General features: G+C 56.2%; 6 protein-coding genes across 6 annotated transcripts; 2 read left to right on the top strand and 4 right to left on the bottom strand.

Annotated features, from left to right (window-relative positions):
- Positions 1-748: 748 nt before the first annotated feature.
- Positions 749-2,283, bottom strand: SLS55_007355 (uncharacterized protein; the record flags this gene model as incomplete). Its single annotated transcript, XM_066778775.1, is given in 2 exon segments — positions 749-2,260; positions 2,278-2,283. The coding sequence occupies 2 exon segments, from the start codon at positions 2,281-2,283 to the stop codon at positions 749-751; spliced, it is 1,518 nt and encodes a 505-aa protein (XP_066631212.1).
- Positions 2,284-4,655: 2,372 nt separating this feature from the next.
- Positions 4,656-7,116, top strand: MgSsk1 (Two-component response regulator SSK1p; the record flags this gene model as incomplete). The annotated part of the gene is made up of 2 exons (XM_066778774.1): positions 4,656-6,740; positions 6,793-7,116. The coding sequence occupies 2 exons, from the start codon at positions 4,656-4,658 to the stop codon at positions 7,114-7,116; spliced, it is 2,409 nt and encodes an 802-aa protein (XP_066631211.1).
- Positions 7,117-9,562: 2,446 nt separating this feature from the next.
- SLS55_007353 (uncharacterized protein) lies at positions 9,563-10,173 on the top strand (the record flags this gene model as incomplete). The annotated part of the gene is made up of 2 exons (XM_066778773.1): positions 9,563-9,570; positions 9,627-10,173. 2 exons carry the CDS (start codon positions 9,563-9,565, stop codon positions 10,171-10,173), a joined length of 555 nt encoding a protein of 184 aa, XP_066631210.1.
- Positions 10,174-16,757: 6,584 nt separating this feature from the next.
- Positions 16,758-18,138, bottom strand: SLS55_007352 (uncharacterized protein; the record flags this gene model as incomplete). Its single annotated transcript, XM_066778772.1, has 4 exons — positions 16,758-17,367; positions 17,446-17,644; positions 17,718-17,866; positions 17,981-18,138. 4 exons carry the CDS (start codon positions 18,136-18,138, stop codon positions 16,758-16,760), a joined length of 1,116 nt encoding a protein of 371 aa, XP_066631209.1.
- A 1,011-nt stretch (positions 18,139-19,149) lies between these two features.
- SLS55_007351 (uncharacterized protein) lies at positions 19,150-20,376 on the bottom strand (the record flags this gene model as incomplete). The annotated part of the gene is made up of 4 exons (XM_066778771.1): positions 19,150-19,299; positions 19,396-19,860; positions 19,921-20,156; positions 20,268-20,376. 4 exons carry the CDS (start codon positions 20,374-20,376, stop codon positions 19,150-19,152), a joined length of 960 nt encoding a protein of 319 aa, XP_066631208.1.
- A 426-nt stretch (positions 20,377-20,802) lies between these two features.
- SLS55_007350 (uncharacterized protein) lies at positions 20,803-23,009 on the bottom strand (the record flags this gene model as incomplete). The annotated part of the gene is made up of 3 exons (XM_066778770.1): positions 20,803-22,268; positions 22,331-22,595; positions 22,668-23,009. 3 exons carry the CDS (start codon positions 23,007-23,009, stop codon positions 20,803-20,805), a joined length of 2,073 nt encoding a protein of 690 aa, XP_066631207.1.
- Positions 23,010-24,362: the final 1,353 nt, after the last annotated feature.

The following is a 24,362-nucleotide window of genomic DNA, read 5'->3' as shown; positions in this document are numbered from 1 at the left end:
TTGACGCCCAGGCTCTTTGGTATGGGCATTTGCAGCCAATCTGGCACTTAAGAGGAGCTGAGCAGCGGATAGATTCCTGACGCGTTCCACTCCACGAGGCACTTATCTCAAACGTGGAGCTCGGGGTCCACCTTCACGTAGTCTTCGGTATAGTGGATAACCTTTTCCGTTCTGGGGGAGAATTAGACAGAGTGCTTCCGATGGCAACGATCTTCTGGAAAAGAAACTAAGTGATGCGTGAAGGGAAGGCCGGCGGCGAAGATTTAGGCATACTATTTCCTCATCTGGAGCAGCAGCTGCAGGCCGTTTAATACAGGAAACTCCAGGATTCATCCTTTCATACTTGATGACTCTGTCGCTTCACACGATCGGCAACCGCAGTCGTTTCCCACAGTCATTGTCAGTCATATACTCCAAGACGCGAATCTACCGTTGAGTCTGAGACCCTCCCATTCTGCACCCAGATACGTACGCACTTCAGAGAGTGTAAATATGTAAATATAAGACAAGAAGGAAACATATTTCCAAGAAAGCGAAACTGAGGGCTACTGAGAGAAGTTCTTGATCTTGAATTCCGGAAGTCAAATCAAGTCTAAATTTTTACTTTTATGAACACCTGTGAGAGCCTTCAACCCACCGCCGAATTGTCGTGAGACCCAGAGATTACAAGCCCAGTAATACGGGCAAAGTTTGACCCACCGATCCAAAACTGTTCTTCATCCAACCTTTGAGTTCCATCCTACCCTGCTCATACCTCGAAAACTTCATCATAATTGCTCGAGCCCGAGAGAATGTCGCTCGACCAGCCATAATCGACTTCGCAATACGGCCCCTTGGACGATCTCCTCAGATTGTTAATCGCATGAGCAATGTTCCTATTCTCTCCCTCCTTTTCGATCCATCGCCGCGTTTGGTGAGGCGTCTGCGCTTCGCCCGCCGGCACCTTCTCTACCATCTTCCTCCCTCTATCGCTTCTGAGGAAACTGAGCAGTTCGCAACTCAACATGCCAGCAGGCAACGCCCGAATGGCCTGGACGCTGTGCGGTATCCAGCCTTGGGAAAGATTGATGTACGTGACCTGCCGCCAGCTGCCGTTCCAGTCGGGGCAGGGCCTGGCGTCCTTGATATCCCAATCACTAGTGTTGCCCAGGCCGCGACGTGCGTGAGGGAACGAAACTTGGCGGTCGTCGATACCCCATACCAGCGCAGAGGTCCAATCGCAACCGCAAAGGTCAAGCCATTTGAGACAGTATGTGTTGTTTGCCAAACGGCGCAAAATGTTCGCGGCTTCTTGCCAGTCGTCGTCCATTTCGGAGTAAAAGTGAGTACCGCCAAGGCTTACTCTTCCATGCTGGCTATCCATCGATGCTGTAGTTGCGTGAGGAGTCATGGTCGGCCTGGGCCAAAAGGCCAGGGACAGATGGGTGAGAGTTGGAAGATGGGACGACAGCGTCAAGAGTTGGCTCCACGATGTCATCCGTGGGTATGCAAGTGACAAGTGAGTCAAATTAGGGAACCGAGGGTTAAGAGACGATTTTGGTAGGACGGGCAGCTCGGCTTCCTCTGCGTCTTCCCAAGAATCTGCAACCTCGGTATCAACTGAAAGATTGTTCATTGCATCGGCAAGGGCATCCTTCTTGGGACCCGGGACCTGCGTGATGTATTTTGTGATCTCTCCAAGCGTAAACTGTTTCGAGACCATACCGGTGAGATCGAGGTGCACGAGCTCATCGCTGCCCGTGGCATCATCGAGTTCGTGGTCGGTCAGGAATAGAATCCGCAAAGTCTCCAGGGTGATGCCGTCTTCCGGGCCATATGCCGCTAGGTAGCTGAGAAGAATGTCCTTGAGCTGCACAGGTAGCGTTCCCAGGTAGTGCTGTTCGTACTCCAGCAACGACTCCCAGTTCTTGGCCAACGTTTTGCAGGTGTAGTGGACCAAGCTCCGCTGTGACGGCAATCGTTCCGTGAAGCGCGGTCTCATGACCTTCCATAGCCTGGGGGCCTGCGGGGTAGATTCCGCTGCATGTCTGCTGCTTTCCAACCAACTTTGTGGCGCCGAAGGGCCCGGGACGCGCCGACCGTTGCCTGTCCTGGCTATAACGCGTGGCCTAGGGGCGGCGACTTCGGGCAGGTTGAGGATTTGCCTCACGGCGGGGTGGACTGGTCGCGCGGTGAGAGACTCGGCGAGCTCATTTCGGCGGTCGATGGCGGAGCGGGGAGCTTGCTCGCGGCGCAGCTGGTTCAGGCGGTCGTTGACGGACTGCGAAGACGATGGACCTGCATTGCCGGCGGGGGATTCTCGAGACGAGGACAGGGATGGATGCACGTAGTTGCTGGACGACTTGTTGTAGCTCGGCTGGTACTTCTTTGGCATGGGGAACGCGGGGCGGCAGGCGTTCTGCTACGGGACGCTGGGTGTGTCAAGCGGAGGTGCTGTGAGCCTGCTCGACCGAAGCTGAGGGAAAACTGGACGGGAAGGGAGATTGGATAAATGTTACATGATGGATGGTGGCGTGGATCGCGGACATGGTGTCGGCGGGCGCAGCGGCCATGACGCCTGCCTGATCTGACTGGCTTATTATCTAAGCGACATCCACGAGCCTCAACGACGACATGCGCTTTCGCATCCACGACTTCTCGACCGAACCATGTGTCATTCTCATCAGAGAACCTGCGCTCTGCATGACGATTGCTGCCTCGCCCTGAGTCACCAACAGGCTTATATCCTCAGGCCGAGCCCCATTCGAGCACCTCGTCCTATCAGATCGTCACATTCTCACCCCGCCATCTACATACCCATAATGATTCATTCTGATTGGAGATCGGACTAAGCCGCTTCTGAGCTTATTCGCACCGATGACAGTGTTTTCCGTTCGGTTCGGTCCGTCGACCGCCGCCGAGGGAGAGGCTGGAGTGGGATCGGGGAATAATGCAGCTGTTGTGCAGTGGCTCTGCCTTTTCTTCCTCGCCCTTCTTATTTTCTTTTCCCTGCTGCTTTCTTGCTCGAACATGGCACTAGCGTTTGCGTCATCGGCCCTACTGGGGTTCCCCGGCATGCAGCGGATGGTCCAGCCAACCACTCCAGCCCGACTCTTCACGGTCCCTTCACAGCACTGGATTGGCCATATGGTCGAAAGTGCAGCGAAAGATGTGGCGCGGCTTACTACACCCTGACTCCCAAGTGGTCCGCGTGCATGCCTCGATCTGGCCGCGGGTGCATGGCGCTATCACGAACGCGCAGATCGAATTCTGCGCCACATTCTTCATCCAACGCGCAGCCTTAGGGATGCGGGGCACGCGTGGTGGTCAAACGTGCATCAGTCGGGCAGCACGAGGCCGTGACAGCTGTCATGGCAGCTGCGCCGAGCACCGGAATCTGGACCAGCCCGCCCCGGCCACCACTTTTTCCTGGACTCAGGTGCCATGATCCACCGGGTGTTGGTGGTTGGAACACGAGCAGATCGAGGATCTTGGCGCTTTGGATCTCGATCGTTGGGCAGCACGCGGACGTGCAGCTCCACTATAGACGACCTATTTGAGCCCAGCTTGTGTTATAGGTAGCATCCATCATACCACAACCATGTCTGCTTGTTGTTGTTGCGGTGCCGCTCGCGCAGCTGCACGCGTCGGCGGCCTCGTACGTGCACAGGTGCAGGAGTGGGATCGGCTGGCAATTTCGTGCGGACATCCAGCGGCAGCGTGCCTGAATAAAACGGCACCTAGGCATTTCTTTCCAAGTTCTGGCGAAGAAAGAGGCGAGAGGACGTGGCGTAGACTGCTCGGCCGCAATCAAGCAATAAAAAAAGACAGCCGCATCCGGAAGGATCCCCGCGACGGTGGCAAAGAAAGGGGGATTCGAAGGCGCAGGCCGGGCAAAACGGCGACGGCGAGGCAGAGGCATGAGGTCGCGCTCTAGAACTGCAGTGTGAAAATTTGCAGGAGCAGAGTCGGTGAGGGGTGCGTTGTCGAAAGGTGCGGTGTCCAATGGCGATTTCCTCTTCGAGACATGCTGGCGACGCTGAGGGTCGTCCGGCCGGCTAGCGCGCCAACCTCCAGCGTTCGAAACACAAGCACGGAACCTGTTCGTGAGCTAGGAGTAGGGGGCACGAGCACGCCCACCACGCGGCCGGATGGAGAGTACCGGGAGAGGCGCTGGCCGCGAGCTCGCTGCGGGCAAGCGCATGCCAACGGCCGAGGACCGCCACCAGAGCATACGCAGGTGAACGAGTATCAGCAGCCCGCGCAGACAGGGCAAGCCTTGCTAGATAGCGGGTACGAAGCACCGGGCCTTCTCCAGCGTGAGGCGGCGGATGCGCTGGCGCGGGTGATTGGATCGAGAGATGAGGAGCATTTGGAGAGCGGCTGCCGGATGCCATTTCGCCTGCGCATTCGCATTCTCCCCGTCTCCGTCAACACCCAGGGCGCAAGTCCACCCGCCGCTCCATTGCGCGCGCCGCAGCTCCCTACAACTGTCGCCCGCATCCTCGCCGGCCCTCGCACGCCCGCCTCGCTGCTGCTCTTATCACGCGCCGGCCACGCGACATGCCGATCCGCTGCTAGCAGTCGACCCGACCCCAGGCCCCTGCACGAGCCGCCTCTGTTGCTTCGCCGCAGCGCGCTGCCCACCGCGCCCCCCCGTTCTCTGCGCGTCCTGGATGCTCTGTGCCGGCAACGACCACGATCCCGAGGCGACGTGGTGGAAGATGCCCTTCCGACTGCGGCTGGAGAGCGCGCGCTCCAAGCTGCTGGGCAGCCGCCGGAGCTCGACGGCGTCGACGGCCGCCAGCGACGCCGCATCCTCGGCAGCGGTGGGTGCGGGCTCTGAAAAGGCGCGCAGCATCGTCTCGCAGCCGTCGCCCACCTCGTCGCCTCTGCCCCTGCCGCCCCGCGCCCGCTCGTCGGGCACCCACAGCGTCAGGACTCCGCCGCCGCTCTCCGCCTTGAGCAAAGAGTCGCTGCCGTCGCCGCTGGAGCCGGAGAAACCGTCTCAGCTGCGCGCTGATCAACACCAATCGCGGGACCGGCCGTCTGAAACGATCGCCGACCGGTCCGAGAGCTTAACCTCAAAGGATCTGCAGCAGCAGGCCCAGCAACCACCTGCACCACCGCCGCTGCCCACCCTCGCGCTCGAGGAGCCCTCGCCCGCCCCCGACGAGCCGCCCAAGCAGCTGGGCCTCGACCTCCCCAGCACCCTCGCCGTCCCCGACCTGCGCGACGAGTCCGACGAGGCCCTGCACCCGCTGCCCACGCCCGAGGCCCTGGCGTCGCCCCGACAGCAACGCCCGCTCGCCGTCCGCCGCCAGTCGCTGGTGCACAACTCGAATGCCCGAGTCATCAAGACCCTGCTCGACTCGCAGCGGACCCGTCCCTCGACCGCCAACAGCGCCCAGGAGGACTACTTCTCCATCAACGCCGGCATGCTTCACCGCAAGATCTGGGTCAAGCGCCCGGGCGCCTCGGCCACCCTGGTCCAGATAAGGGAAGACGACCTGGTCGACGATGTGCGCGACATGATCCTGAAGAAGTATGCCAATTCGCTGGGTCGCAGCTACGACTCGCCCGACGTGGTCCTGCGCATTGTTTCGCGCGACCCTGCTGCCCGCCCCATGGAGAGGACACTTGGTCCCGAGGAGGAGATGTGCCGCACGCTTGACGAATACTTTCCCGGCGGCCAGACGGTCGATGAAGCCCTGATAATCGATGTGCCTCAAAGGCGCACCCCAAAGCCCTCGCCGCGCGTACCCCTGGTGCCGCATGTCGCCCAATACTATGGGGAGAACCGGCCTGCGGAAACAGACGCCGACTACTTCCCACCCATGCCGCCGGCTCTCGGCGCACCTTCTCCTGCGTCGTTAACGTCGTTGTCGCACGATAGTCGCCAATCGCACCCTCACAGCGATGTTCGGTCAATTGCTGTCCTTACCACCGGTCAAGTACCTCCGCTCCCTTCACCCGGTGCCACTCGTCAACGGTCGGGTCGCCCGAGACCTCACCGGAACCTCACCTCCTCTCCAACCCAGGGCACCCATCCCGTCTCTTCCACGTCGACCTCGCAACACCTTTCTCGGCCCAACCGCGGACGCCTCGACTCTGGTGCATCTGAAACAAAACACGTCGCCGCCCCCGCTGCGCCCCCTCTACCGACACCCCCGGCGCCCGAAGCCGCACCTGTTCCACAGAAGACTTCGACACCACCGACGCCAAGGATTCAGTCACCTGATCCTCGGAAGCCGAAAAGAAAGAAGAACAAGGATGCAGATGCGCCGAGCTTGCCTTCCGGTCTGCTCGACGGCTCGGTCCCTCCCATCAATGTTCTGATTGTCGAAGACAACATCATCAACTTGAAGCTGTTGGAGGCGTTCATGAAACGTCTGAAAGTCCGTTGGCAGACGGCCATGAACGGCAGAGATGCCGTCGTTAAATGGCGCGCAGGAGGATTTCACTTGGTTCTCATGGACATCCAACTTCCCATCATGAGCGGCTTGGAGGCAACGAAAGAGATCAGGCGTCTCGAGAGAGTGAACAACATTGGTGTTTTCAGCAACAGCAGTGCCAGCAACACAGCGCCGATACTACCAAAGGAACGACCCGAGACCAACGGAGAGCCAAAGGCGAACGACAAGCTCGGCGACGGCATCATATTCAAGAGTCCTGTCATCATCGTTGCCCTTACTGCCAGTTCTCTTCAGAGTGACAGGCACGAGGCTCTTGCCGCAGGTTGCAATGATTTCTTGACCAAGGTAAATTTGAAACCACCTGACCCATCATTGAATGTTTGCTAACTGGCTCAAGCCTGTCAACTTCGTTTGGCTGGAGCGCAAGGTGAAAGAATGGGGGTGCATGCAGGCTCTCATCGACTATGACGGCTGGCGGAAGTGGAAAACTTTCACGAGCGAGCTGCCTCCTGAGCAGAATAAGCCTAAGACAGGCAAAAAGAAGATCAACCGCGCCTCGATGTCTAAACCTCCAGGAGCTCTTGCGGCAGCTGCCATCACAAGTCCTGAATCACAAGCGTTGGCGCAAGCCGTACAAGCTCCCGCTACAGACGCAGTAGTGGATGGCGCCGTGGAGATTGAGGACATTCCGCCGGCAGACAATCTCAACAACGGGAGTTGATGCGGCTGAAGCCACGGTGTGCCTGAAGATGGCCGTTCGTTGAAGCTCAGACTGCTTAAGATCTACTCCGGAAACACAAGGACTTAGGGCGGACGCCTATACCTGTTGTAAAGCTCCATGCTAGCCGTGCTGGTGCGTATGGACTATAAACAAGCGATCATCCCTCCATCGCCGCCTATCGAATCCGTACCGGAGAGGATGCAACATTTCATTTGTCCGGAGGACGTTCCATTCAGTCTAAAAGACAGAACCCAGATTTATTACGTGTTCTACCAAGCTTTCCTTTTTTCCACTGTAACAAGAGGCGATTACCAATCTGACCCACCTGTCGTTGAAGGGGTGGCCAGGATTGTTCCTTTCTCATATTGGAGATCTTTGTAATTTTCCGGCTCCGCCTCTATTCTCCTTAATTCTTTGGGAGTGTTACACGCATCATGGGGAAAAATACATTTGGGCGCGAGGGAGTACATTATCATATTGAGAGTTTTTACATTCTCATGGCAAAGCGTGGCGCTTGGGAATGCCGGTTTTTAAGAGACAGATTTTATTTCCATCAGTCATTTTCTGTCCCTACTTGTTTCAGATGGTCATGACTGGTTTTCCAACGGGCTTGTCATCAGTTACGCACGACTCCTTCGTCAATCTTTACGATGGCTGAGGGCCGAGAGCCTGGGATTCGTTTCTCTTGAGACCGGATGACGCGGACGCAAGGGGTTTCGGCTGTTCTTCTTTATCCTGCTGCGAATTGTATACGTACGAAGTGGGCCCAACAGGGGAGGGAGTGTGTAGAGCTAGATTGTGTGGGGGTTTGCAGGAAAAGAGTGGCGTCGCCGAAGACAGTTTTTTTTTCTTGTTCTTTTTTGCTCACGTATTCTTGGAGCCAGCCTAATGCCGGAGAGGGAGTTTATTCACTTCCTTTCTTATCTGACTGCGAGACGGTGGCTAATATCATACACGTACCGTAATCAGTGAGAAGAGAACGTAGAGAAGATGAAATACCTGGATTTGTCTATTCAAGTTTACTTTAATCTCGTGCAAGCAGTTGATATGCTTTGCTCCTGACTGTGGAGCTGTCAGGCGTAGCAGTGTGCTTGAGTGTCTGGTTCGATGAAAACGGAAATTTCTCTCAAGCTTGACGCCTACATAAAATAGTTGACAGCGGATTAGCTTCAATATTGCAGGAATATTGAAATCAGTGGATACTGTTTCTAGACTGCTTGGCACACGACTTTAGCTAAAGTTATTGAAGAATCGGTTGACGGATCTGGATGGGCAGTCAGCTCTCTTTCCCCTCGTTGTCCTTCGTAACAATTCGAAGCCTTGTAGGCAAGTCTTTAGAAGAGTCTGATTTTATTCGGCTTTGTTATATTGGACTTGTCCGCGTTCTTCACTTGCTGTTAAACATGTAGCAGTGACGATGGTCTTCAACTCTCATGTTCAACAGAAACAACGTGTTGGCAACTTTTTAGAACGGCCGGACTAGCTCCCTGTCATATGTTCAAGTCTCTGAAGAATTAGTGGTGTGTAGACATGCCGAGAACGAAGCCCGGCCCAGGCCCGCAGCGCTTCGCTGTGCCAAGACAGCTCCGCCGCCGTCTGCCTCTACCCCACAACCAACCTAGGTGGCGAAATGATATAGGGAAACCGTGGACTGTATGACGGCTTGTAGGGCTAGCAGAAGCCAGACTGCCTAGATTTCCAGCCCTGCCGCAAACGGCGACAACATTAGCGCTAAGTGCCCAGTCTTGCCAATTGCGGATGACGGCAACGAATGTGCTCACAATACTTGGCAGACCCTTCCCCTCTTCTTCCCTTTCCAGAAGACCTTCGGAAAAGCCTAGACACCGATCTGGAACGTGGCTGAGTATTGCCAAGGCGAACGGCTGCACGGTGTGGGGGATTTGATAGTGGTTTGTGCTTGGTACAGGGCTCCCACACAACGAAAAAACAATTCCAGATTTGCAGACACGGTAAACGCTGAAGAGTGTACACTTGTGGTAGTGGTAATTGAAATGATTGCAGAGCACAGGGTGGGAAGATACTTAAGTGATTGACGCTGTGCACCGAATTTCAGCATTCATCAACTCAACCATTCTCACCTCTTCACTGAAGACCAGCTCTTCGATCTTCCCCTTCCAACTTCTTTACACAACCCTGTCGACTGAACCATCACTCGACTTCCATCTCCCCACCTGGCGGCATCAGTAGTGCACAGCGTTTGCACATACATTACGCCCTCAGAAGAAAACACCACCACCCACCCAACAAACCGGAAACCACCAAACCCCCGCCAGCATGCGCTCCACACAAACCACCACCATCCTGGCCCTCGTCGCCATCGGGGCCATGTCAGGGATATGCGCCCCGTTGACCTCCGCCAGCTACGGCAGCGTCGCCGTCTCCAAAACCCACAAATCGCCTGCCCATCCTCGCGACGTCGACGTCGATGTCACCGTCCCCGCCGCCGACCCGGCCCATGTCGAGCTGGCGAGCGACCACGAGCACCACAGCAACGAACACATTTTCGACAACGATCTCGTTCTCGTTGCGCGGAAGCAGGAAGCCAAGACGACGACGTCTGCGGATGATAAGAACAAGACGATGGTTGCTACGGGTGCGACGATGGCTGCTACGAGTGCGACGAAGAAGTCGTCGTCGTCGTCGTCGTCGGAGCAGAAGGGCAAGGCGACGGCTACGACGACGAAGTTGGAGGAGCAGAAGAGTAAGACGACGACGTCGGAGCAGAAGGGCAAGGCGACGGCTTCGACGACGCTGGAGGACAAGAAGAGCAAGACGACGAGCTCTTCGACGACGGCGACGTCGGAGGATAAGAAGAGTAAGACGGCGGCGGTTGCGACGACGACGCCGGTGCCGAGGAGTAGTACGACGACAACGAGCACCACGACGGTGTCGTCGACGACGGTTTCGACGACGCTGGAGCAGAAGACTAAGACGTCGAGTGCGACGCCGACGCCCACTGGTGATGACAAGAAGAAGAAACAGGGTGGAAAGCGTGAGGCGAAGAAGGAGACGAAGACTGAAAAGGTTTCCTCGTGAGGGGCTTGTGAAGTACCAAGGGCGGAAGCAAAGTTGTGTGAACAGTGATTGTTTTCTTAGCATTATATCTCACAATGTTACATTGGCATATTATCACCGCTTCAAACCGTATGAATTAACTTGATACAATGAAGGCGGGCAGATTTGTCGTAGTCACTTTTAGTCACTACGTGATTAAAGACCAGCTTTAGGGAATCAATTTCATATCGTCAAAACCATGCTGCGCAAAGTGGCGCTCTCGGCCTTTGGAAGCACTCACCCACTAAGTATTAAAGGCAAACGAATGCTGGCACTGCTGCCTTGTTATCTCAGTGGCGCAAGGCTGGGTGGCGTGATGGCTCCCCGCAAACTCCCGTCTTTATCACCACATCAAGACGGACACGCAGACGCCAAGGAAGCTGCAGTCAGCTTATCTGTGCAGAGACAAGGCTAGCCAGTCTTACTTTTCAACAAAATCTCACAGCGGTCCATCTCCATTGATACATGTCCACCTTTCATCAACACGATGGACCATGTTTTGCTTCCCAAAGACCCATCACGCCCTCTACCATGTATTCAGTATGTCTGCTTGAAAGAGTACGACAAGGGCGACTTCATATCGTACCCTAAGCGGGCAGGCTGGAGCCGGGATGAGCTCTTTACCCGATCCACGTGGACAGGGCTAAACGGCCCTGAAGGCAGACCCAGTGAGCAAGCTGGCTCATTCCTGCAAGAGTGGCTCTTCTTCGGATTGTTGTACACTTTTTTCGGAGATTCAATGCGATTTTCGGACTTCATCGGCACAGATCAGAATGGCCTTCGAATTGTCCACACGCGGAAGCTTGTTGAGATATCCGAGGCTTTCATCGAAAAGGAACGGCGGGATAGCGAACACTTCCGGGGAGGCTTTGAAGTTTTGGACTCGTGCCTTGTTGAGGCATCCGTGGTCTACGATTTTATAAGAAGAGATCCTGGCAGCAGTCTTGAGCCACATTTCTTACTTTCTCTAGCAACGATGGGGAGCTTTCTTTGCTCTCTTCGACAGATACTGCATCCCGACCATCCAGAATCAAGCGTCAATCAGACATTGTGGGAAGCGCCCAGTGTTCCAGCCAGGGAAAATGGATTTCAGTTTTTTAGAGACCAGAACGGGTTGATGTCCCTGCTCAACCGGGAAATGGTCCGATCCGGATGGTGTCCCCGAGCAGTGTTTGCGATGACAGACTTCTTTGGACTGGAAACTCGAATCTTCTACTCGCACCTCCGGAACATCGACATCCCGGGACGGAAGCATTCAAATTGCACGAACTTGCAATGCCTATCGTGCCAGGTCGACAAGTCCGACTACGAGTCCACTCACTCAAAGACGGGCTGTAAATGCGGGTTCTTGGCTGTCGATCCCAGTGCTATACTTCTTCGGGACCGTATTCCACTCGTGTCCCTTGTCGACAGTCATGATGAACAGCAGCCGGTTCTCGAGCTCGTCGAGCACACCGCCGCAACACCGTTCGTGGCCATATCCCACGTGTGGTCAGACGGGTTGGGGAATCCACATGCCAACGCAATGCCTATTTGCCAGCTTCAAGAAATCAGCTCGCTCGTGCAAAGTCTTTATCCAGGAACATCGGAGGCGACAACGCTTTTCTGGATCGACACCCTATGCGTCCCCTCGACATCCGGAGATGCGAAGAAGGAGGCAATCAAAAAGATGCGCGAGACCTACTCCCTGGCCGACAAGGTTCTCGTACTCGATGCGACTTTGCGAAGGCTTCCAGTTTCCGACAGATCGACGTTGGATCAGGCCATGTACATTTACAGTTCGAATTGGATGTCTCGTCTCTGGACCCTCCAGGAAGGCGCTCTCTCCCAATCTCTCTGGGTTCGTTTTGCTGATGCTACCCTTGAATGTGCGCGCATCAAAGAGGAAGCAGCAGAGTTCTATCTCTCGTTGCAAAGAGGTTGGGGGAACTGGAACGATATTCAGGTGCTCTATGGCCGTATATGTGGGAGCGAGAAGATCAGCAAATATGCATCCGAGGGAAAGATCTTCGACATCTCAGGCGTTTGCAATAGTCTGAGTCGGCGGTGTACGAGTGTGACGGAAGACGAAGCTCTGTGTGTCGGCAGCCTATTGGCACTCGACATGGATCGAATCGCAGCAGCTCAGCCCGCTGACAGAATGAAAATGCTGTGGTCGAGCGTCCACTCCGTCCCAGAGTCTCTGTTATTCTGGAGATATGGCACTTTGCAAGATGCGGGGTTTGGGTGGGCTCCAAAGACCTTTCTCGGTACCGGCAGTCCGTGGCTGGACGCGGGATCCGTCCGCGGCCGCCCGCAAGCATTCCCAACGCCCGAGGGCCTGTTCGTTAACGCGTACGCAGTCAATCTTGAGAACCTGGAGTTACCGTTGCTTCATCCAATAGACGATCTCGTCTGGATCAGGGGCCGAGACGGATGCTGGAACTACTTTCTCTCGAAATTCGAGGTATTGTGCTACGCGCATAACTCCCTCCTCTTCTCTATTCCAAAGGGTAATTTCAGCCGCATTGCGCTTCTTGCTTCGGAACACATTTCAGATCAGGGTCCAGTCCCTTCAACGAGCATGGTCATGGTCTTCGTATACAAAGAAGAGAACAATGTGACGTACGCTCGGCGAGGAGACTCCGGTCTCATTATCAAGGCGGACCATCCCAGATTCGCAGGTAGATTTAAGCAGACGATGGACAAGCGTGACAGCATGCTCTCCGTTGAAGCTGCCACCGCTTCAAAGATTGGACATTGTCTTCATGATAATAAGTACGGTGCTATCGTTGGAGAGTGGTCCTCAGAGCAACAGACCTGGTGTATCGATTAGAGAATGACCGGAAATCTTCTTCCCTTGTCGACCGGGTGCAGGTGGCACATTCGATTGGGCTTGTCGTCGGCGATGTCTGTAGCGAATCGATCAGGAGTCGTCTTAACATTAGCGGATTCAAAGGAACAGCAGTCCGATTTTTGATGCGGCATGGAGGACGACGTTGTGAATGATCATATTCTGCAGTTCTGTTCCTCGTGAGACCGGGTCTCGTCCCCAGCCAGCATTCGGTATGGAAGCAAAGCATCGAGCCATATCTATGCTCGTCGACCGTAACCTGCATATCGTGACTGCGTCAACACTTCCGAGTGCTTAGTATGAAGTGCTATGTTAAGAATGATGCCGTACAGATCCCTGTATACTCATAGAGTGCGTTGGGGTTGCTTTATCGTTAGTAGGTCTCGATGAACGATGGAGTGACAATTGGTGTAACTGAGTAAAAGGGACTGTGAGGGCACAGGAGCAACACCTTTCGACGCGAATAATTGTTGACTTCAAACTTTGATATTTTTTTTTGTAGAAGAGCCATTGAGGAGCTCTGCGAACACATATAAACCCCGAGAATCCCACCTCCTGTCTACATATGCAGACCGAAAAAAACGTCTCTTTAAACTCCTTCGCCGTATCCGTTGTGATCAATCAAACGTATCGTGTCGCTTCGTAGCGCGTGTGGGGTATTGGTCCTTTACATGACCACGCACCAGCAGGATTCCTCGCAACCACAGCAGTCGCACGACTCGCCGCAGCCCATGGTGGTGGGCTTGGGCTTAACAATGGACTTGATGGAGGAAGTGGCGGATCCAGGCATTTTGAAGGGTGGAGGGTTTGGTGGTTGAAGGATTCTGCAGCAAACAGTGAGTGAAAGCTCATCGATGGAAAGAACAAGGTGGGACACATACGAGAAGAGGGAGAGGACGGGTGCAAGTGAATTTTCGAGTGTATCACGAAGAGAGTGTTGGTTTGGAGGATGAGGCGAGAAGTCAGATCAGACTGCGAAGGGTATTTATGCACGCAGCTGATAATGCTGCTAGCCGGGAATCTGACTCCAACCCCCTCGTCGCTGGCAGCTGGGGCAGCCAATGCGCGGAGAGCGAGGCTGCACGGTCAGCACCGCAGATGTGACCAGGTCTTGGGATTGGACGGGACAGGCCGGCGCCTGAAACGTTACGTCGAGGCGCAGTTGGAGGCGCGATAGCTGGACGCTGGCAAGAAGGGTCCAGAATTGGCGCCACCAGCCACGAAACCCCCTGTCATTCCCGCCTTGATTTCGTACTCTGGTCGGGGAAACCTGGCAGTGGAAGCGACTGCCAACGCGGTTCTACTCGGCTCCGGCAAGCGCCAGCGAAGTCATCTCAGCGGATGACGAGGCAGGGCTCGGGAAGTCGGCAGGAGCAGCTGTGGGCTTTGATTGTGAGATACGAGCCCGCAACGTGTTGACTGAAACAGGACTAGATGGCCCGATATCCGTGGCTGGACGGGCCCGCGGGAAGCGCTGGGGCTTAGTGGTGTGGCAGCGACCAATGGGGCTAAGCCTTCGCAGAAGAAATGACAAGCTTTCGGCTGAAAGCTTGCAGGACTTGGCAGCCGGCCGGGGCCACCACGTCACCCATCAGGCCGTCCAACCTTTGTCGTGAGCGCTGACTCGCTGGAAAGCCATGGACATCTCACCGGTGTAAAGCGGGGATGGTGTCGGTGCAACGCGCGCGCATAGAGAAGCTGCCAATAGGAAGCCCCTGAAAATGGCGGGGTCGAAGTGGCGATTGAACAGCGAAACGCCACGCAGGCCCGTTTCTCCAGCGCCTAAACGACCAATACGAGAGTCGATGATTGTGGCGCAGCCCGCGGCGAAAGCCGGACACGGTTCGATGTGACGGTGGCCCAGAGAGAGGTGAGCGTTGCAGCAAGAGAGCCACGGTTGTGATGATGACGAGGGTGGGGATTGCGATGCGGGGCCGAAGGAAGGAGCTGTGCCGTGACCCGAGCCGAACTTGCCGTTCCTGTTCACTTCTACATTCCACATCACCATCTCCCGTGACCATATTTTTACTCGTGAGTCACTAAGCTACGATTTGTCTATGAGATAGCTGTGCACCTCGTTCCACGCCTTGACGCCATGGAACTCAGGCAGATTTTCGTTGTCGCCGGACATCAGGGTGCTCAGAACCTCTTTGTCTTCTCTCCGCCAAACATCTCAACCGAAATACCTTTGTGGCGTAGGACATAATCCCATCCATTACTATCCGGCTGTACCTGCTTCTGCTATGGCTTTCTTTGGCCTCATTGTCGCTTTCTCTTGAGAATCCGCTTTCAAATCACCACAAATCTCCTCACTTCCAAAACCTTAACATAGCAAATGATACAGAAGAGCCTGGTTTGCAAGCGACGGTTCGTTCCCGTGACGTCCATATCTACATATTCGCGCCAGAACTCATCCACGCGTAGATATTGGTGCATCACATCATCTACGCCATCAGCCGCCAGGAGCTCGACGACTTCATCCAGGAGACCAAAGACCGACATCGCCTCGTCCAAACCCACGTACAGCAAGCCCTGAAGCACTTTGTCCGCGACTGGTCCGCAGAGGGCCGGAAATTGGTACAGCGTATGCCGAAGCAGAAAGCAAAAGACCGAACGAAGCTGCTGCCGTAGGGGATCCAGACACGGCGAGGTATATCCCTCGAAGCTAAGAAAAAAAGATATGCGAAGATATCTACAACTATAAGTCTAAAGGGAAAAAAGATCGGCGCTCTTAGTCTAAGTTTACCTACCTTATTTACAACATCGTGTTTGCCTTTTGAAAGGGGTCACTTCATTGACGGAGGCAGGTTTGGGAAGGGTCCGGGGATTCCTGTGGGATCCTTGGGGAACCCTTCGGAGAAAACCCTTTCTGCTTTTCTAAGTTCGAGCTCTCTTGCCTATGCTCAGTCTTTGGCTCCCAAGCTTGGGGACTGGACAGTGTTAGAGCTTTGTTAAATGGCTCGTAGCTGGTTAGTTCACTCTTCCGGATGGCGTGAACGAAATTCTATACTGCTTCCTTCGCTCGCCAGGTGCCGTTAAGGTCGAAGGTCTAAAGGGCGGGAAAGGGAAGTTCGGCTCGCGCTCGTGTCCTCGTGGCCACTCCCGTTAGTAGCTGAAACTAGTAGGAAACGCAGGTGGGAGCTTCTAGTATCGACAGGCTAATTGGGTGTCTGTCAACTCCATGTAGACTGACCTCTCGACCGACCAGGAAAAAAAAAGAAGAAAATGGCAAAACTGAAGCTGCTGCCGTAGGGAATTGAACCCAGGTCTGACAGTACTGTGGCTAGCTACATGGGCGAGACCCCGCAAGATTCCCTAAGCCCGCCGTATTTGCAGTGGCGCTACAGAACGGAGACACGAGGGGCCATCTCCGTTTTTGGTATCCGTACGCTTTATCCCTCAAGCGCTGCCTAGGACTCGTGGTCGACCAGCGAGCCACGTAGCCGTCATTAGCTGGATGATAGCAAAGGAAGTGGCGGGTTTGGATTATATACCCCACTATCGTCTTCACTCACTTTGCCAAGCAAACCGACCTCACCACCACTGAGCAGAGGTGAACCCTCTATCCACTCCACTGCGGGCGCTATGAGTAATCTAGCACCTCTCCCCTTCACCAGCCCTGACCTGAGCCACTGCCACCCCTCCATCTTCCTCTCCCTCCGCCCCCATCACGAGCTGCTCAGCAATCGATTTCCTATCAAGCTTTGCCCCCCCCACCCACACGCGTTAGTAATCAAAACCCTTCTTCTTCCAAACAAACGAACCAAAAAAAAAAAAAAAAAACCAACAGACTCACCCACTCCACCACCCAAAGCCACCCGGCCAGCACGCCCACCACCACGACCATCGCCACGCCACCCTTGCGCCAATACGGCGCGTCGTCCGCGGGATACAGCGCGACGCCCCAGAACGTGTACAGGGCGCTCTGGACGGCGTTCAGCCAGAACAGCAGCACGGCGCGGGCGGCCTCGTCGCCGCGCCGCTTCAGCATGACGTTGGCCCACGCGAACAGCAGCGGATTGACCATGTAACTCGTGCCCGCCAGGTAGAAGGCGACGAAGGTGCCCGCGGGCGGCATCGGCCGCGCGAGCAGGAGGATCGCGGAGACGAGCTGGAACGCGCACGCGGCGAGCCCGACGGGCAGGCGCCGGCCGGTGGCGTCCATGTAGAGGGCGGCGGCGATGTTGGACGCGATGGCGACGGCTTGCACCCCGAGCGGGTACGTCGTCGTCTGGCTGCTGGTGTAGCGCGGCGCGTTCGCCTTGAGCCAGAGGAGGAAGAGGGATTGCACGCAGTAGGCCTCGAGGGCGCCGGTGACGAGGGAAAAGACGCCGAGGATGTAGCTGGTGGTGGTGGTGGTGTTGGTTGGGGATGCTCGGTGCTGGGTGGGGGGGGGGGGGGGGTGGGGGGAATTGACGCACAAGTATGGTTGGCCGAGGATGCGTTTGATGAGGGAGAGCGGGGAGACGTCGTGGGCGTCTTTCCGCTTCGGTGGCAGCCGCGAGATGGCTAGCTGGAGGTCTTCGTCTTTGAAGGCGAAGGCGTGCGCTTTGGTGTTCTCGGGGATGTTGGGGAAGCAGACGAACCCTGCGATGGCGACGGGCAGGGTGATGATTCCGTCTTTTGGGGATCAGCTCACGCGCACTTCATCGGCATGGCTGACATGCTTAGGGTTATGAGGAACTTGACTTACCGATGAGGAAAACCCACTTCCACCCAGGCAGCCCAACATAGCCATCCATGCTCTGATGAACCGCAGTCATCATCGCACCGGCAAACATGCTTCCGGCCTGCCCTACAGCAGTGAAGATGGCAGTTCTCTTCGCAATCTCCAGCGGCTTGCTAAATTACCACCCACAGCGTCAGTGGTTCAACCCCAGCAATACATACACTTCCATCAAGGGAGGTTAGAGTCACGAATGGGACGAAACTTACTACCAAGATCCTATGACATACATTGTCCCGCAGTACGTGCTCGCCTCGGCCATGCCCTGGAAGAATCGAACGACGCACATCTGCTCGTAAGTCTTGCAGGCAGCGGTGCACATCGTCAGGCCTGCCCAGAGCGCCATCATCGACGGCAGCCAGATCTGTGGCTGGATCTTCTGGATCATGATGCCATGTGGGATCTGAGCGATGACATATCTGGTGAAACCTGTGAGCGTGCTGCCTTATTTCAATATCCACGTTCCGAGAAGCGTACCCGGCGGTCATCACCGATAAAAGGACGTTGTACTGCGCTCCATGGAGACCAATGTCCTCTTTCAGACCCGCAACCTGTTTGACCGGTGAGTACTGATGTATGCTGATTGGTGAAAGATGGGAGACATACGTAGGCATTTGCAAATGCAGCGCGATCTTACGGCTTCGCGTCAGCCCATCTTCAATGTCTTTAGAACAGCTCATCTCGCCGTACCGAGGTAATTGAAGAAGTAACTTAAGCAACAGTAAGTCTTGTCTGCACGTCAGCCAATGCCCTTTCCGATCATCGCATAGAGAACTCTACAAGAACAAACAAATCTGTCTCGCCTTGTCATCTAACAGCATAGTATGCGGTAGTATCATTGTGACCAACCGAGTTTTTGAACCAGCCGTCTTTCCTCCTTGGATTTTGTAACGTCTCCCAGGAACATCACTGCAGTCTGTTAGTCCCCGAGCCAAGTTGGAATTTCCAAATGCAATACTACCTTTCACCTGGTAACTCCAGGTTTTCTCCGCCATTGCCAATACTAGCTAAAACCGTCGAGTGATATGAATGGAAAGCTGTGGTGGTGGACGACGAAAACGAATGGCATGAGACGTAAACTTTTCAGCATTTGTACTATGTACTGTACCATGATGGCTTCGCACAAACGAGAGTGGAGTTTGCTTCGGTGTCTGCCTCGCCGCACGCAATTCCAGCTTTGATGATTGGCCTGATTCCCGGCCATAGTGCTGCATGTAGCGGAACGCTCGCATTGGCATTCTTGGCATTAAGGGACGGCGTCGCAATTTTGCAGTCTCCATTTTTGCCGGAGTCCGTCCGTCGCCTAGATACTGTCTCTGGTGTGAGCACTTTATTAGTCATCTGCTGTTGTCACTATTTGTGTCTGGTGCCTTGATGTTATTCAACCACTCTGATACCTCTAAAGCTTCGCTTGATACTCAACCACGGCCGGGTGACGAACGCTTCCTGGCTCCAGTTTTCCAAAGTCCTGCACACCCTCCTCGACGTTCGGGTAAGGCCCCATAGGAGTGATGGCCTTGGGGTTGATGTTGTAGTGGCTCTTGGTATACTGGGGGACAGAGTCTCGGTCAGTAACTGCAGTGTAGGAATCCATAATTGCAAGAATCATCCAATCATCCTGGCAAACCCCCGAGGGACGACTTACGTTCTCCTTGATGTGCTTGAAGTCGGTCGATTCCTTGAACCCCTTGACGTTCCAATACAGGTTCTTCAACCAATTATTCAAGACCGGGTAGTCGTGGCGGATGGTGCCCAGGTTGCACTTGAAGTGCTGCACGTAGACCGTATCGAAGCGAACGACGGTCGCATACGCCCGCAGGTCCAGCTCCGTCAGCTCCTTGCCAAGGATGTACGGCCCGCCGTTCTTGTGCACAATCTCCTCGAGCCTGTTCAGGGCGGCGAAGACGGCCGGCAGGTTCTTCTCGTACACCTCCTGCTCCAGCGCGAAGCCGGCCTTGTACACGCCCGTGTTCAGATCTTTCTGCATCCACTCGGATATAGCGTCGATCTCGGAGCGAAGGTGTGAAGGGTAGAGGTCAATCTTGGCAAGCTCGGGCGAGATCAGATCATTGAAGGCTGTAGGGAGCCATCGAAGAAGCTCTGCACTCTCCTGCAAGACCATGCTGTCAGCGCCACACTACAAAAGAGCAGAAGTTCTTGGAAGTCTTACGTTGTTGACAGCTGTCTGCGTCTTGGTGTCCCAGAGCAGCGGCACACTATACCTCCCCTTGTACTCCTTGTCCGCCCGGAAGTACACCTCGTGCAGGTATTCGCTCCCGAACAGCTTGTCGACAGTCGCGTTCGGGTACTCATCGTCCGTCTTGGGGAACCTCCACCCCGGCCAGCCCTTCTCGTCACCCTTCGGGTACGGCTTCACGATGGAGAGCTCGATGATGTCCGTCAGACCTTTCAGGTGGCGGACAAGGTTCGCGCGGTGGGCGAAGGGGCAGAAAAGGCCCATAAGGGGATAGCTTCAGCGAAAGTCCGGAGCAAATCGGCAATAAACATAAGGCTCACCAATGTAGAGATGGTATCGTCCTTTCTCTGGGGGGAATTGGCCGTCCGGCGCGATGACACCATGCCATCCATCGTCAGTTCCAGGCTTGTGGATTGTGCTGTCGGTCATGGTGGTAGCTCCAATGAAGGTACGTGTAGCAATCCGTGGCGTCAAGGCAGCGGGGACTTTGTTTCCGCGGAGAGCCTTGGTGAGGGGAGTGCGGAGGAGCATCAATTGCAGAGCAAGCTGTTAGAAGGCAGCAGAGCTGAGGGATCGCATCAATTGCTTAGGTGATTGTGCAACGATAAGCGGTACACAAAGCTGCGGGGAACGCGTCGCGCCTGCCCCACTGGAGCTCCCGCGGAACCCATTCCGCCCATTGCATCATAGGTCTGCTCGCCTCGCTGAATCACAACTTCTCTTCCTCATCTGAGAAACCTCATATCAAATCATTCGGATTGGACTAACGCAAACCATGCTACGCGCTTTTCAACATCCCACATCACTCCTCAAACACCGCCGCCATGCCACCAACGCTCACGTTAAACAAAGCACCTACCTCCTCTTATCGAACCCCACACCCTCTCCCACCGGACAATCATCCACATTCTCCTGCCACGCAATCCTCGCATACTCAGGCAGATACATATTACTCGTAAACGTCTCGGGCATATAGCTCTCCGTATCATCCGTGGAGAAGTCGCCACCCGCCTCGTTCAACGCCGCAAGCACGTAATCCTCGATGAAATCGAGATACACGACGTCGACGGAATCCGGCAGGCCGCCGTCGGCCGGGAACGACGCGTTGGCCTGCACGTCGATGGGCAGGTCGTACGCGGGGATGGCCGAGTGCGTCGTGTCGTCGCCGTCGGTGCCGAAGTCGTCGGACGTGACGTAGCCGGGCGTCGCGACCTCCTGGCGGCGCAGCAGGCGGCCGCCGCGGAAGGCGCGGCCGTGCAGGTGCGAGCGCGAGACGGGCGGGTCGACGCAGGAGTCGGTGTCGGGCAGCGACGGCGTGAGGGCGCTGAAGCCGAGGCTGCGGCGGGAGAGCTCGGGCTCGGGCGAGAGGTCGAGCGAGCGCTTCTTCTGGTACGGGCCCGCGTTCATGATGTCGAGCACCTGCGACGCGTACTCGTACGGCACGTCGGGCACGAAGCGGATGGTGTTGGTGAAGGGCGAGACAATGAAGGAGTCGTCGTAGGTGAAGGGCCCCTGGACCAGGTCGAAGCGCACGCTGCCCGTGTTGATGAAGATGATGCGCGGCACGTCGGCGCGCGACTCGTTGACGAGCACCGTCGCGATGGCTTCCTGGAGGAGCGTGTAGATGTTGCCCGCGTCGCCGAAGGGCTTGCAGTCGATGCACCACGTCTGCGGCGCGCAGCCGATGACGCTGCTCAGGTTCAGCTGCTCACGCGCCCCCGTGATGGTCGCCGTCACTGCCTTGCCGTGCTGCGTGTCGAACGGCTTGCTCTGGCTGCCGGCTGCGTGGTAGCCGAATGTCCAGCGGTTCCAGTCCAGGTAGCGCCGCGAGTAGCGGAGCGTCGAGGGCGTGTCGGACGTCGGCAACGTGCTGTTGTCGGCGGTACCGTTCACGGACACGGCGGGTCTCGTGGGCGCGGGGAGGCCTTCGGGCTGCTTGACTGCGTAAGTGCTGTTTCCTTGGCCCTGGATTCCAGTGATAGACAGCCAGCCCAGCGTCTCGCAGTAGCGGCCGGACTCGAGACCAGTGGCCTTGTTGTCGTAGACGGCGAAGTCGCGGATGTGGGTGTGGCCGCCGAAGATCTGGATGGGGATGTCGGGTCGGGCGTTGCGGATGGCGCTGTAGACGGTGCCCATGGTGCTGGTGGAATCGGTCGGGCGTGCGGCGTTGTGGCCAAAGAGGATGAACATGTCGACGCCCGAATGGTTCACGGCCTCCTCGAACCAGGACTCCTGGACAAGGTCGGCGGCCTTGATGACCTTGGAGACGTTCGAGTTGCCGGTGAAGTCGAACAGGACGCCAAAGGCCATGATGCGGAGGCCTGCCGAATCAAAAGGGTTAACTTTGGACAATCAAGAGGTACATGGGAGCTCAACGACATACCTTGTTCGGTGGTGAAATAGCGGTACTGGCTGCCGATATACTCGAACTCGCCGGTGGACGGGTTGACGATCTGGACATTGGACGTGACATAGCGGTCCCCGTAGACCTTGGCGAACTGATTGAAATGCTCGTAGGCAATCTCGGTGACATAGAGCTCGTGGTTGCCGATGGCGAGCAGGTCGTAGTCGATGTTCTCCCAAATGGGGTTAGAGATCAGGCCGTTCGGATCCGTGGCATCCGAGAGCCCAGCGCCGTCGTGCAAGTCCTGCCGTCACACGTAATATCTCGTCAACAACAAATTTCTCGAAGCCAATAGCGGCGCGCCGTGTAAGCTTACACCGGTGTCGACGAGGAGCAGGTCGACGCCAAGCTCCCTCGCCTGGGCCTTCATGGCCGTGGTGAACGAGACGTAGTCGCCCCAGTCGGCGCCGTAGTTCTGCTCCTTCAGGTGGCCCTCCAGCCAGCCGTGCGTGTCGGTTGTGTGCAGGAAGTTGAGCTGGCCCCATTCGAGCGGCGCGCGCGGGCCGCTGGTCGCGTTGCTGGACTCGGGCTGCATGCGCTTGACCTTGCGCGTGAGGACGACATCGTTCTGCGGCCCGTAGCAGCTGTGCCCGTCGTCGGCGCAGGCCAGCGCGGTGCTGGCGAGCGAGGCGGCGGCGAAGGTTGCGGCGAGACGCATGGCGGGCGACTGGAAGTCCAATTGGCGGCTCTACCCGCTGGCAACGAGTGAGCAGGACGAGGGAAAGGGAGAGGCAGGCTGCGCTCGCTCACTGGGGAGCTGGGATCGGCGCGGTGTAGCATTTTATTGACCGTCTGCTCGTCAGGGTTGCATGGTCATGGGCCGCACGCAGGCATCGCGCAGCGATAGCTTACCCCACGTGCGACTCACGGGCGGGTCCGACGGCGTTTGACCTGCTTATCGCGGCATAGTTCGTTTGCTAGAGACCAGCAGATCGCCCGTGCCTGCATACGGTCCCGGCCCTAGCAACAGATCGAGTCCCGGGAGACGTAATAATCTGGTCGACCCCGTCTTATCGGAACCCCGGAACGGCCTCTCAGCCTCTTTCCCTTCAACATGCGTCCTATCTCCGCACGTATGGCAATCTCCGCTTCGACCGGGTTTCTGAAAGGCGGGACCGATATCGCTCGTGGCTGTGGCGCAGCATATCTTCTCGTAGAGGCGAGTTCCGTTTACGCTCGCAGGGACGAGTCAGGCCCAAAAGTATCAAGATGCGATATCAAGCCGTCTGAATCATTGCCTTCGACTATTTTTAACAATTGGTCTGCAAGAGCCTTCGTTTCGGTTGGGAAAGAACAGAGACTGACTTGAAAACCTTCATACAACGGAATACCAAGATACACTTGGCAGTTACAACTCTCTGCTCATGCTCGGAAAGATGAAAACTCACATCTTGCCTTAGGCAGCCCACTTGAGCCATGTACGATGGGCTTGACCGCACAACTACCAATCCTTAAGCTTCTCCAAGAACCCCATCTCCTCATGCCCAAACCCCACCGCCAAAGCATCCGCCAACCTCACCACCAACTCCACCGCCGCCCTAATCTCCTCTCCCGAATTCCCCAGATTCCTCGCCCCATACATGTGCCTAAATCCACAAACACCCAACCAGTCAGCCAGCCAGTCAGTCAGTCAAAAAACCACATCACCAACAAGCAGGAGGACAAACAAAACAACCAACCAACTCACCCCTTCGCCTGCGCCCCCTGCCCCGCCGCCAAACACGCCACAAACACCAACCCAGCACTCTCCTTTGCGCTAAGTGACACCCTACCACCACCTCCCCCTTCCTCGCAGTAGTCTTCCCCCTCCCGCTCCGCGAGCAACCCCCCATACACGCACCCCACGGCGAACCCGCCCAGCACGCCGCCCGAGATGGCGTCCAGATCGCCGCGCACGCGCGCCGCGTGCCGGCCGTACGTCGCGTCGAAGAGGGCTTGGCCGCGGCGTTGTTGTTGTTGGGCGGCGGACGTTCCTGGGTCGACGACGGGAGAAGAAGAAAGGGGGGAAGAG

The sequence above is a fragment of the Diplodia seriata genome (assembly GCF_021436955.1).
Source record: "Diplodia seriata strain FDS-637 chromosome Unknown scaffold_7, whole genome shotgun sequence".
NCBI lineage: Eukaryota > Fungi > Ascomycota > Dothideomycetes > Botryosphaeriales > Botryosphaeriaceae > Diplodia > Diplodia seriata.
The sequence above is the reverse complement of the archived record's forward strand: the minus strand, read 5'-3'. Positions and strand labels throughout refer to the sequence as shown.